At 38.2% G+C, this 12953-nt stretch overlaps 1 protein-coding gene across 2 annotated transcripts in view; it reads left to right on the top strand.

Moving 5' to 3' along the window:
- The window catches only part of PREP (prolyl endopeptidase), a 140439-nt gene that overhangs the window by 45468 nt on the left and 82018 nt on the right, over positions 1 to 12953 (top strand). For both annotated transcript variants that reach the window (XM_057528035.1, XM_007190640.2), the window contains exon 7: positions 9786 to 9891. In XM_057528035.1, coding sequence (XP_057384018.1) covers positions 9786 to 9891 — 106 coding nt within the window. The remainder of the gene's footprint in view (positions 1 to 9785; positions 9892 to 12953) is intronic.

Genomic DNA, 12953 nt, shown 5'->3' on the forward strand with positions numbered 1-12953 from the left:
TTCTGGTATATCTGTTTCTGGCATACCAAGCAACACATCATAGAGTACTGGGGTTGATTTCCTTTCTCCCGCATTGCTGTAGTAGCACCCAGTATTGGGAAAGCTGATTTAAGGACTACCTATTAGACATGTTTATGTCAGTGCACATCATATTGCTTAGACTATCCCGTGCTTCTACTACTGACACTGTCTCCTGTTTTTATTACAAATCCCTAATGAGTCCCATACATGAAAAGCCATCACCGTAGGTGATTAGTTTGACATTTAGAAGTTTTCCTAGATTATGTTTTGGAAACATACTTAGTAAAGAGATGTTGTCATGATCCACAACTATTATGAAAGGAATCCACAAGAGTCTGTGAGATAAAACTGATAAGAGTTTCCTGCTCTGAGAGAAACATGATTAACTCTCAAAGCTATTAAAATCCATTTTCACGCCTTTTGTTAATTTCCCAGGCAATTTTAAGTCTCACTGCTTTTTAGTATACTTTTTTTATACACACAATGAATTATTTTGTCATAATATATAAAAGAAAGTAGTTTCCTCGATTTGAAGAAGTGCATGTACTTTCAAATTATGAAAAGACTTTATCCACCCTCTTGTTGGATTCTAAGTGGAAAAAATTATATATATTAAAGAAATTTCATGTTCGTGAAGCTTTGGTTATTAACACAAGACCATGTAACCATGGAGTCTAGTAGCTCTAGTATAAAACAGCTTATGAGCTTTTCTTTGAAAAGGATAATAAGTTTGATGAAAATCCACGTATTCTATGTATATGTAAATATTAGTTATGGGTCGCAACGTTTTGAAAGACAACTTTGTAGATAGTTAAATGGTTGCGAATTTAAAACATTAATAAAGTGATCTTCTGTTAATTTTCTCTTAATATGAAATGCATGAAGAAAAGCTAGCTTATTCAGGTCAGCTGGAAAACCCAGCTGTTTTTACTATATAGTGTTGAGACTAAAAATAGCCAGATTCATCTACTTTAAAATTTTTATGCTAGTAATAATAAATAAGTTTATTGTTTAAAATAACATACAAGGGACTTCCCTGGTGGCGCAGTGGTTAAGAATCCACCTGCCAATGCAGGGGACATGGGTTCAAGCCCTGGTCCGGGAAGATCCCACATGCCGTGGGGCAACTAAGCCCCTGCGCCACAACTACTGAGCCTGCGCTCTAGAGCCCGTGAGCCACAACTACTGAGCCCGTGTGCCACAACTACTGAAGCCCGTGAGCCTAGAGCCTGTGCTCCACAACAAGGGAAGCCACCACAATGAGAAGGCCGCACACCGCAATGAAGAGTAGCCCCTGCTCACTGCAACTAGAGAAAGCCCAAGCGCAGCAACGAAGACCCAAGGCAGCCAAAAGATAATAATCATAATAATAAATAAATAAATAAAAAATTTTAAAATAAATAAAATAACATACAAAGATCCCATTCTCTAGAGAAACTACTATTATCAACATATTTATTATTTATGTTCTATCAACATAGAACATATGTTCTATTTCACACTTATTTCCGTCAATTCATATTTTTTTAAAAAGCCTCCAATGAGCCGATGGTGGAGCCAGTGACCTCTTGTGAACACGGTGCAGCTTGACCCAGACTCTGGTCTGAATGGATCACCGTCACACCTACATGAGGCATTAACAGAAGAAATTTCATAAAAACGTATTATTTGGGAGTAGATTCCCCAGAGGTTTGCTCTGGTTGCTGCTTATCTCTAAATTTCGTGTCTGATGGTTTCTGGGTTTGTAAGGGTTACATTCCTGAATGTGCTGAGTCATGTGTGTGTTGGAGCAGCACATGTGAATCTAATAGAATAAAGTATAAAATATATACACTGTCGAATAGTTTGCATGATGTCCGTCAAAGGTTTCCTTGGTAAATATGACTGTGTCCCACAATACGCACAGGTAAAATTTCTCAGTGAACTCATGTGGCTTCTTTAATGAAAGTATAAAGTCTGATAACCCCATACCTTATGCCCGACCTTTTGATAACTGTAAAGGTGCCCCTTTTTGGGTGCCCCTCTCCAAAACTAGAAACCACCACTTAAAAAGGTTTCCTTCAGTTAGCGTAAAGTATGCCAAGATGAGAAACCAGATGACATGATGCCTTGCATGCTGTCACAGGTCAGGTTCCCTGGGGAGCAGCCTCCAGAAGTTCAGTGGGGGTGCTTTCAGAACCTTCTCCTGTGCTGGGGAGTGAAGGCAGAAGGGGGAGAAGTTGAATGAAATCATGACAAGGGCCTCAGCCGGTCCTATAGGAAGCTCTTGAGCTGGGTTAGCACTTCAGCATTTTCCTAACTAGGGGTGAGGGGCCTGGGCCTTTATACCTTTATGCATTAATCAGTCACTGCATGTGGGATGAACCGAAAAGAATGTGTGACCTTGGGAGGGGTGGCTCTCTTCACCCGGAGGACAAGGCCCCAAGGTGCTCAGATGAGAGCTGCCTGCTCCCAGCACCCGGCAGCCGGGGGAGTGAGCGCTTCAGCAGACCCCAGTGTCCGCTACTCGCTCTGATGTCTGTCGGTGAGATGTACGCTTGAGAATGAGTGTCTGTGTAGCTTGAGTGTGTGTTAGACATAGCTGTCTGAACCAGATAGCTATGCCAGCATAGCAGCTATAAGAATGGAAAGAGTCAAGCAATCACTTTTAGAGGAATTCTGCTTCCCTTTTAAAAATCAGTTAGGGACCATCCATTCCCAAGAGCCTTCTCAAATGAATTTTTTAAACTTATGTATTTATTTTGGCTGCACAGGACAGCATGCAAGATCCTAGTCCCCCAACCAGGGATCCAACCCACGCCCCCTGCAGTGGAAGCGCGGAGTCTGGACCTCTGAACCGCCAGGGAAGTCCCCCCAAGAGCCTTCTCAGATCTCACTCTTCCTCCCAGCTCCCTTCCCTGTTAGATGCTCCTCTCTGGCACTCTCGTCAATGCTTTGTATTTCTCACTATTAATGTTTACGATATAACTCTGTGTGTGTGTGTGTGTGTGTGTCTAAGTGTCTAACTCTCCCACCCAAGCATAAGGTCTTGAATGCCCTGTGCTATTGATCTGTGTGTTCCAGAACCTGGTTCAGCCGCAGCAGATTCTCAGTAAATGTTGGTTGAATAAACAGCCTCAGCTCTGACTCCCCCAGATAGTGGACGGCTGTGTTTGGTGACACATGTTAAATTGTGTCTCTGGTAAAGGAGATGGAAAGTTGGCTGGCGGCAGATTCTCCTGTTAAAACCAGCCACCTTTTGTGACAGTTTTATCTCCAACTTCATCTACCCCAGGAGCAAGGGAGGATGGCTTTTGGCTTCTTTTTTTATCTGCTTATGGATAATGAATAGCTAAGTACCAGCAGATTTCCAAATGTTATGTAGCCCATCTGTGAATACCACATTCTTTGTACATTTGAATTTTTTCTCTTTCCAGATACTTTTATCAATACAGATGTTATTCCTGTCTCCCTTAATTAACATTTTCTAAAGATATTTAATCAGTACTCTAAATGTAATTCAGCAAATGACTTCACACAATTAGGTTGTCAAAGTAACTTGTGTCTAAAGGGAAATACTTTTTAAAAAAATTGTCAGTAGTAAGAATGGTAAAGAGTTTTAACTTTCATCCTGTTGGTATTGTTTGAAATGCAATCAATGGACTTAATATCAGCAAATGTCAATATTTTATTTACAATAGTTCTTAGAATTTTGTTTTTGTTAATTAATATTTATTTACATAAAAGGTAGATTTCATGAAACAAAATCATTTTGACTTAAGGAAAATTTGTTTAATATAGACGTAAAGTAAAAGGAAGCTGTGATTTAAGAATTACAAATTTCATAATTGGTCAGTCTAGCATTATTGCAACCCTGTTGTGAAAAGTCAGTGCTTTTGAATGAGATTAATTGCTTCTAGAGAACACGGTTTTTCTAGCCTGTGTCTTATTGTTTAAAGAAAAACAATGTTTTGTGAACTGGAATTTATACTGTTCATGAAGGCCTGAAGGGGCCCTTGGCTCTCCTGGTTTTCTATCTTTCTTTTATCTGGATTTCAGGAAAGTCACTTTCTTCTGTTGAGATTTAAGTCTCCTCGTCATCAACATTATTTTTGTCTTCCCCTCCCAGTGATTCCCAAAATTCGTTTTTTAAATTGTCTTGAAATAGTCTGAATGTGAGGCCGTGGTTGAATGCATTGTTACTGATTAAATTTTAGTGGAAAAAGGTATATTTCTAAACTATATATTTTAGGGCAACAATGACTTATAAATGATTTTGAAATTTGAGACCTTGAGCATTTGAAATTCAGAGTTGTTTGCAGTTTAGCAGATTTGTTTAGTGGCTATGGAATATCTCTGGGTTGTGATGAAGAGAGTTATAGAGAAAAAGACTGACTTAATTGGCATCCCAACAGCAATTCCCTTGGGACTTCCTGCCTTAGATTAAATATAAACTGCGGCAACCATTTGGTGCAGGCAGAAATACTGAGAAAAACTCATTAGATGTGCTTGAGACAGCTGTCATCAAAGGTTTGGTGTGGTTCTTGCATTGTTTTACTGCCCTGTCATTCTGTTGGCTGAATCACTGCAACTGAATTAGCCATCATTTATGATTGATGTAGCATGACTCTAAGCACTAAGCTATAAAGAGTCTGTCTTTATTTAAAGGACAAAAGAACAAAAGTATGAAGTATTATTAATGCTTTCCATAACATTTAATAAAGTTATAATTGTGAGGTTGCTAATGATATTCTTAGTATAGGATGGTTTAAAAATGAGGTGGAACTGAATTTCTAGATACTGGTTTATTAGCTATGTATATGAAAAGCTTAAGGAAAATGTATAAAAGACTAGAAGTAAAGTATATAACTCCCAACGCAGTCAATGAAGGGAAAAAGTTTGTAAAGAAATTTATATTAATACAGTGTAAAGAGAAAAGGAGAAGGGAAAAGCAAGGTGACTAGAATGTTCAAAATTAAGATGTGGAAGTAGTAATAATTAATAAAGACAAAATATGGATTCTTAGAGTGAATTTTTAAACTCCGTCAAGCCAGATGTTCATTTTTAAGAAACCCACTTAAAATGTAATGACAGGTAATTTTCGGAAATACACTGAGGATGAGAATGGAGAAAATAATACATGGAAATCATAAATGTATATGCAGTTTCTCCAAAACCACTTGACAGTCTTTGAAAAGGCTAGAAGGAGCCTGGAAAGAGATGAAGAGACTGCACCTGAGTAGTTCGGTGTCATGTGTAGTTTGTGACCAAAACTCATACAGCAAAATATGATTCATTTTTTGGAAAGGAGACAACTTCAGAACTCAGAAAAAATGTCACCAAGAAAGAACAGCCAAATTAAATGGGACTTTTCTAGAATCTTTTATAAAACTGTACTTAGTTGGAATCCCACTTCTATTTCACAAGTACAGATTACCTCTGTGCTTTAAAATAATTGTTCTGAGAAAGAGGTGTTTCACATCCGGTGTGCTGCCAAGTTCTTAAACATACTGGATGTTGTAGACACACACAGCCATTGTGATGAATTTACAAATGCAGAGAGCCCGACTGACAGACAGCTGGTTTACCAAAACAAACCTGCTGATAGAAAGTGGATGGGCATTTCTGGAGAGCTGGAAGTTAATTCCTCCAAGTCTAAAAACTCCATGCTGCTAGTAAGTAAAACCCTAAAAATAGCCTACTATGTAATAAGACAAAAGAAACTATATCATCGTTACGTTTTTTATTAATCATAAATATTATCTTTTTAATTAGTCTTATATTACATTCTTAATTCTTACATCTCTGTATTTTAAACATACATAATACTATACCCTAAAATTGTAATTATCCAATAAAGAATTAAAAATGAGTTAAACAAATAAAAGCATAATGACAAGTTTTTGCTTCTGGCCATGATGTGTAACTGATACTGGACTAACCCTCCTGCCGTAAACAGCTAGAAAACTATCCAAAGTAGACAAAGCATCTGTTTGCAGATATTGGTCTGCAGGTATCATACGACTGTGACGTGTGAGAGAGATGTCATATGATTGCCCCAGCTTTCTGCCTGGAGGAATTTTCTGAACTCTGGCACAAGAAGGAGGAGCCCCCAGAATATTACAGTCTCACTGAACTAAGGCTCCAAAGATTGGAATTCAGGAAGACTGAAGCCACTGGAATTTGCAGGCACAGTGCCCGAAGGGGGAACCACCCACTAAGAGTCCCAGACATCTCCTTGGCGTCCCCCTGCATCTTAGGCTGACTGTTGAGCGGTGCGTGCATAAGCTGAGGCTCCGTGATTCAAGCTGAGAACAACCACCAGCGACTTGCAAGCTGTTAACTACCAGAGGCTTATCAAGTCTGGGAGACTTTCACATTCTAACCATTAAAGTAGAAAGGCCTTGTGAACACCCAGGGTATTCAGCAGAGACCCCAGAAAAGCCATCCATGCCTTTGCAGGAGGGCTGTAGACCTTCCCCAACAAAGTTTGAAAATAAACCTTAGATGGATCCAGCTGATCCACCAAATTAACTGCCTCAAAAGATTTTAAAGAAAGACCAAAAAAAAAAAAAAAAAAGCAAACCCAGATAGCATTAAAAATGTTCCAAATCCAATCAAAAAAACTCCTCAATATGTAAAGAAGCAGGAAAATGTGACTTATAACCAGGAGAAAAACTAGTCAATAAAACAGATCTAGAAATTACAGATAGTAGAATTAGCAGACATAGACTTTTTGAAAGCAATTCTAAAAATAATTTTAAGAGGATTTTAGGAAATGTTAATGAATGATAAATGAACAAAGAAATAGGAAACATAAAAATAACCAAATATTCTTCTGGAGGTGAAAAATAAACTATCTGAATCAAAAAGTTCTCTGCATGTGTTTAATAGCAGTTTAGATACTATAAAAGAAAATACCTGAATTTGAAGACAGCAAGTTGAAACTAAGCCACAGAAAAAAACTGAAACAAAAATGAACACAGTCTCACTGAACTGTAGAACAATACTAAGTGATCTAACGTTATGTATTTGAAGTCCTAGGGTAGGGGACACAAAAATCATATGAGGGAAAAAAACAGCCAAAAATGTTACAAATTTGGTAAAATAGACAAACCTGCAGATTCAAGAAGCTCAACAAATCTGAAAGAGGCTACTACAGCAAAGCCCATTATAATCAATTCGTAGAAGACCAAAGATAATAAGAAAAATTTAAAAGCAGCCAGGTAAGAAAACACATTACATTGTACATAGGGAGAAAAACATGAATGACTTCTCATCTGAAACAATTCAAGTCAGAAGACAGTGGAAAGGCACCTTTTTTTTTTTTTTAAGCTTTTATTGGAGTATGGTTGCTTTACAATGTTGTATTAGCCTCCACTGCACAACAAAATGAATCAGCCATACACATACAGATATCCCCTCCCTTTTGGACTTCCCTCCCATTTAGGTAGAGTTCCCTGTGCTATACAGCATGTTCCCATCAGTTGGCAAGACACCTTTTTATGAAGCCTTCCTTGACTGCCATATTTAAAACTGCAGTCCCTCCCCACACATCCTGCCTCCCTTACCCAGACCTGTTCATGTTCTGTACGGCATTTAGCATTTTATAATAGACTACGTTACTCCATATTTATGGGCGTGTCTCCTCCACTAGGGTGTAACTTTTCCCCCTTGATTTATTCACTGATTTATCTTTAGCATCTAGGAAAATGTCTTGCACATAATAGCTGCTTAGCAGCTATTTATTGAATGAATAAATGAAGGAATAGCAGTTGTTGGTAAGTGCATTCGTCAGGGTTCTCCAGAGAAACAGAACCAATGGAATATATGTATATATAATATATATAGAGAGAGAGAAACTTGTTTAAGGGAATTGGCTAACATGATTGTAGGGGCTTGACACTTCCAAAATCTACAGGGTAGGCTGACAGGCTGGAAACCTAGGGAGGACTTTCAGCTTGAGTCCAAAGGCCATCTGTTGGCAGAATTCCTTCTGGCCAGGGGAGGTTAGTCTTTTTCTATGAAGGTCTTCAACTGATTGGTTGAGATTGACCCACATTATGGAGAGTAGTCAGCTTTACTCAAAGTCCACCAATTTAAACGTTAACCTCATCCAAAAAAAACACCTTCACAGAAACATCTAGAATAAACCAAATATATAGGTCCTGTGGCCTAGCCAAGATAACACATAAAATTCACCTTCAGAGTAGGATGTGGAAAACAGGACAGCTGATACGTGAGTGTAAGTCAATACAACCAGTTAGGAAAATAATTTGGCAACATCTAGTAAAGTTGAGTGTGTGCATATCATACCACTGAGCAGTTTTACTTGTAGTTATGTACCCCGGGAAACAGGTATATGAGGCCACGATAAACATGTTCAGGAATTTTTTAAAGTATTGCTTGTAATAAGGACAAAAACCACAAAGGACGAAAATGGAAATAATCTAATTATGTGGTAGGAAAATGGATCAATTAGTTGTGATGTATTCCTAGATTGGAATATCTTACAGCAGTTAAAATAAGTGAAGCAAATATACATGTATCAACATGGATTAATTTTTTAAATTATATTGAATGAAAAAAGTTGCAAAAGGATGTATATAGTCTGATACTACTTATATCAATTTTGACAACTCAAAACCATAATGTATTATTTGTTGCATTCATTTTTTATCAAGATTCTTTTTGCTACCTAAGATTCTCCTGTTTAATATTTTAAAAGAAATCCACTGAAGCGCAGGTCTTTTATCTCTGCTGCCTTGTGATATATCGGGGACTAAAGATACGCATTAAAAGTTGTTTAGGGCTTCCCTGGTGGCGCAGTGGTTAAGAGTCCGCCTGCCAATGCAGGGGACACGGGTTCGTGCCCTGGTCCGGGAAGATCCCACATGCCGCAGAGCGCCTAGGCCCGTGAGCCACAACTACTGAGCCTGCGCGTCTGAAGCCTGTGCTCCACGATGGGAGAGGCCACGACAGTGAGAGGCCCGCGCACCGCGATGAAGAGTGGCCCCCGCTCGCCGCAACTGGAGAAAGCCCTCGCACAGAAACGAAGACCCAACACAGCCATAAATAAATGAATGAATGAATGAATGAATAAATAAATAAATAAATAAATAAACAAGTTGTTTAGTTCAGTAGAAACTTGCTAATGTGACCAGTATGAACCACAAATGAACGTTTGTGCATCTGTGCCCATTTTGCTAATTCTTACTCATTTAGAACAGCTTTTAAAATGTGTAACCTGGGACAAAATTTCAAATTCAGGGACATTATATTCAAAATGACAGATTGCGTGTATTTTTCAGTTAAAGAATAGACTTTATTTTTTTTAACTTTTAAAAAATTTAAGTGTAATTGACATAGACTATTGTGTTAGTTTCAGGTGTACAACATAGCGATCCAACAAATACGTTACAAACGATCACTGTGACAAGTCCAGTAACCATCTGTCACCATACAAAATTATTACAGTATTATTGACTATAAAGAATAGACTTTAAATAAAAGTCACACTGAGTCATGGCATTCAGTTATATATAAATATTTTCGACTTAAATATTTCACTGTGTTTTGTTAAAATAAACTGTGATTAACAGTGAAATAAGTTAAAAAATTGATGTTCACCTTTTCTTCTGATAACTTTCATATCCAATCCAACTGTTTGGGGTAAAGATACTGCATTTGCGGTGAACCTTTATTTTTTAATTAATATTTAACAGTGTTCTCACAAAAAAATATATTCTAATCAGCCCCGTGTGCTATTTTTGTTCCCTTCATAGTTATCTGACGACGGTCGCTACGTCTTGTTGTCGATAAGGGAGGGGTGTGATCCCGTAAACCGACTCTGGTATTGTGACCTCCAGCGGGAACCCAGCGGCATCACCGGTAAGCTGTCTTTCAAACACGGATGGTTACTCCAGGAAGCTCCATTAAAAAGCAATTACGTTGGTCTTCTAATTGATTTCCCAAGAAACCTTCTTCCATTTAACCACGTCATCTCAGTTCACATGGTTTTTTCTTTCGATATTATTCCTTAAAATGAAAAGAAATTGAATGAAGCTCTTTGTTGGCTTTAGCATTTTCTCTGTAGATTGAGGCTAACCATATTTTTTGCATGCTTATGAGTGTGAAAGTTTCCCATCCACATTGCACATGAAGAGTGTTTGGGGGGAAACTGGCCCTTTGGTCTGTAAAGCATTATGACTGTCTAGATGTAATGGTGCAAACTGTCACAGGAAAGAGATAGGACACCAGTGACAATTTATTGGGTTAAAAGATGATCACAGGACAACTGCTCAGTACTGAACACACGTACAGTGTCAGCCTGATTTTGCTTGCTGAAACCATATGTATCAAGATAGTAAGCATAGGACCAGCCAGTTACAAGTTCTAGATGTGGCTCATTTTAAATGTTGTTTTCTTCCAACATTTATTATCATACTAGCACCATCATCAAGCATTAAAGCTTTTCAGCTGCACTATGTACTATGCTGAAAATTCTCAGACCCAAAAACTCTATCAGGGATACACTAGCACCCAGACAAGGATACAATTACACCATGTTCTGGTTAATGTAAAATAAATATATTTTAGAGATAGTTGACACAAATTTTCAAAATATACAATATTGAGTACATTTCTAATTATTGATTAGATTACCTCATTATTAGTATCTAATCTATATTACATTATGATCAGAAAATATGTACCTTTTTTTTATTATTGATTGGACACTGCATCATTTTTGAAATTCTCTGAGCAAGATCTGTATCCTAACATTCTTAGCTGTTACAGAGCACCATTCACACATACAGCAGGATGACGTCATCTCTCTTCTAATATTAAATATATATCCATTGCATAAAGCTACATTTTTTTTTTCTGTTAGGAAAAAAAAAAGATACACCCATTTTGATCTTAAGAAAATTGCATCCACCGCATCAGTTTCACATTCTCTGACAGGAGCACACCACCGCCCAAGAATCGCTCACTTGAGTTGCAAGTCTAGGTCTGCATAGAGCTGAGCATGGAAGGTCAAATCTGAAAGAAGCCAACAGCAGTTACTGTGCTGCCGTCCTGCCCAGTGTTCCTCTGTGGGTCTAGGATGGTGGCAGGGACTTGGCTTTTCTCCAGTTTATTAAAAATTTCAGTTACAGTGTTCTCCCTCCAGAGAGTGCTGCTTTCATTTTGTATTTATTAACTTCATTATATCTTTAAATTATTAGGTAGGCTAGTTTTTAAAAGGTACACAAATTGTCTTCTCTGCAGCTGGAGTAAATTAAGCAGTTTCATCCACATATTCATATACTGAACTGCAATTGCTCCGTCCACTTTAGTAATAGATGGTAATACTTTGAATGAGACTTAGCAAGTGCTGGCGCCTCTGTTTTCTCCCTGACCTCTTGGCCCTTACGTTTTTTGTTTTTTTTTCACTATCTCTCCCCCCACCACTTTTTCAGCACTCATGAGGAATTAGAGAAGAGGGTGTGATACCCAGAGATTGGGATTCCAGAAGGAAGGCAGTACAGAGGTGCACAGGTGTACTAGAGGTGCATGAGGGAGAAACAGGGAAGCATCTAAGAAGTCCTAGTGGCCGGGGAGGAGTCAAGATGGCGGGATAGGAGGACGCAGAATCCGCCCCTCCTCACAAGTACATCAAGAAACCCACTGGCTAGGATGCATTCAGATTGGAAGGCATTATTTACCACATAAGCCAGGTCCTGGCCTCCCTTCCCGACTTGATCTTTCCTTAGCTTATGTGACCATTGTCTTCTCTGTTTCCTAGATGGTTTTGTGTAGCTTAGGTGAAGAGCCCAGCACAGAGTAAGCACTCAGTAAACGTTAGCAATTATTCTGGTCCAAATTGTTCTCTTTTTCTCTCTTTCTTTAAAAATTCTTACAGAGGAACTTTAAGATTATTTTGCCATGATCTGAAAAAAATCCAGCTATGTTTGACTAGAGCTATGTGTAAATCTATAAATTTATTTGGGACTGTATCTCTGAGTTGCATAGGAGCTACATCTTTCTTACTAAAGGTATTTCTAGGTGTTTTATGTTTGTGAAATATTGATGGTTTGTGAATGTATCTTCACTGTTTAACCAGAGAAGCAGAACCAGTAGGATATATATAGTAAGAGATTTATTGCAAGGAATTGGCTTACACGATTATGGGTCTGGCTAGATAAGTCTGAAACCAGTAGGGCAGGCCATCAGGAAGGGCAGGCTGCCGTCCACAAGTTGAATTTCTTCTTATTCATCGAAGCCTCAGCTCTGCTGGAAGGCTCAGGCCTACCTAGATTATCTAGGATAATCTCCTTTAGTTAAAGTCAACTGATTATGGTCTTTAATCATATCTATAAAATACCTTCACAGTAACACCTAGATTAATGTTTGATCGATTAACTCAGGACATCAGCCTAGACAAGTTGAAGTACCAAAAGACCATCCCAGTGAGCTGGTGGAAAAACACATGGAAGACAATAGAGCAAATAAGTCTTATGGTACTAACCCGATGTCATTTTATAAGAAGGTTACTAAACTGACCAGTATGTGGAATTCATTGTGTCATTCAGAAAAATACATAATATACTGTTGACAAGAAAGCAGAATTTAAGTGAGTAAGATAGGTGAATTTAAGCTGTTGAGTTGCACACAGATGGGTTAGGATCAGTTTGGAGAGTGTTCCCAGTGATAGCTGCTAAATTCTGGGTGTAAAGCTGGGCCTGTAATCTTTTTTAAATTATTGCTTTATTAGTATTAAACTTGTGGGTAACATAAACCTCAGAGGAACTCTTCTTTTGAACGGTGGTCGTGGGATTCTGAAAGCTCTCAACAGTTGCAATGATTGACCAGTACTAAGAAGATGAACCGGAAATCAGTTTCCATCCTTGTGTTCAAAAGTCAATTGTGTAGGTCAAGATTAGAGAGGTCTTTGGTTTTTTTGTTTT

The sequence above is a fragment of the Balaenoptera acutorostrata genome, chromosome 14, assembly GCF_949987535.1.
Source record: "Balaenoptera acutorostrata chromosome 14, mBalAcu1.1, whole genome shotgun sequence".
Taxonomy (NCBI): Eukaryota; Metazoa; Chordata; class Mammalia; order Artiodactyla; family Balaenopteridae; genus Balaenoptera; species Balaenoptera acutorostrata.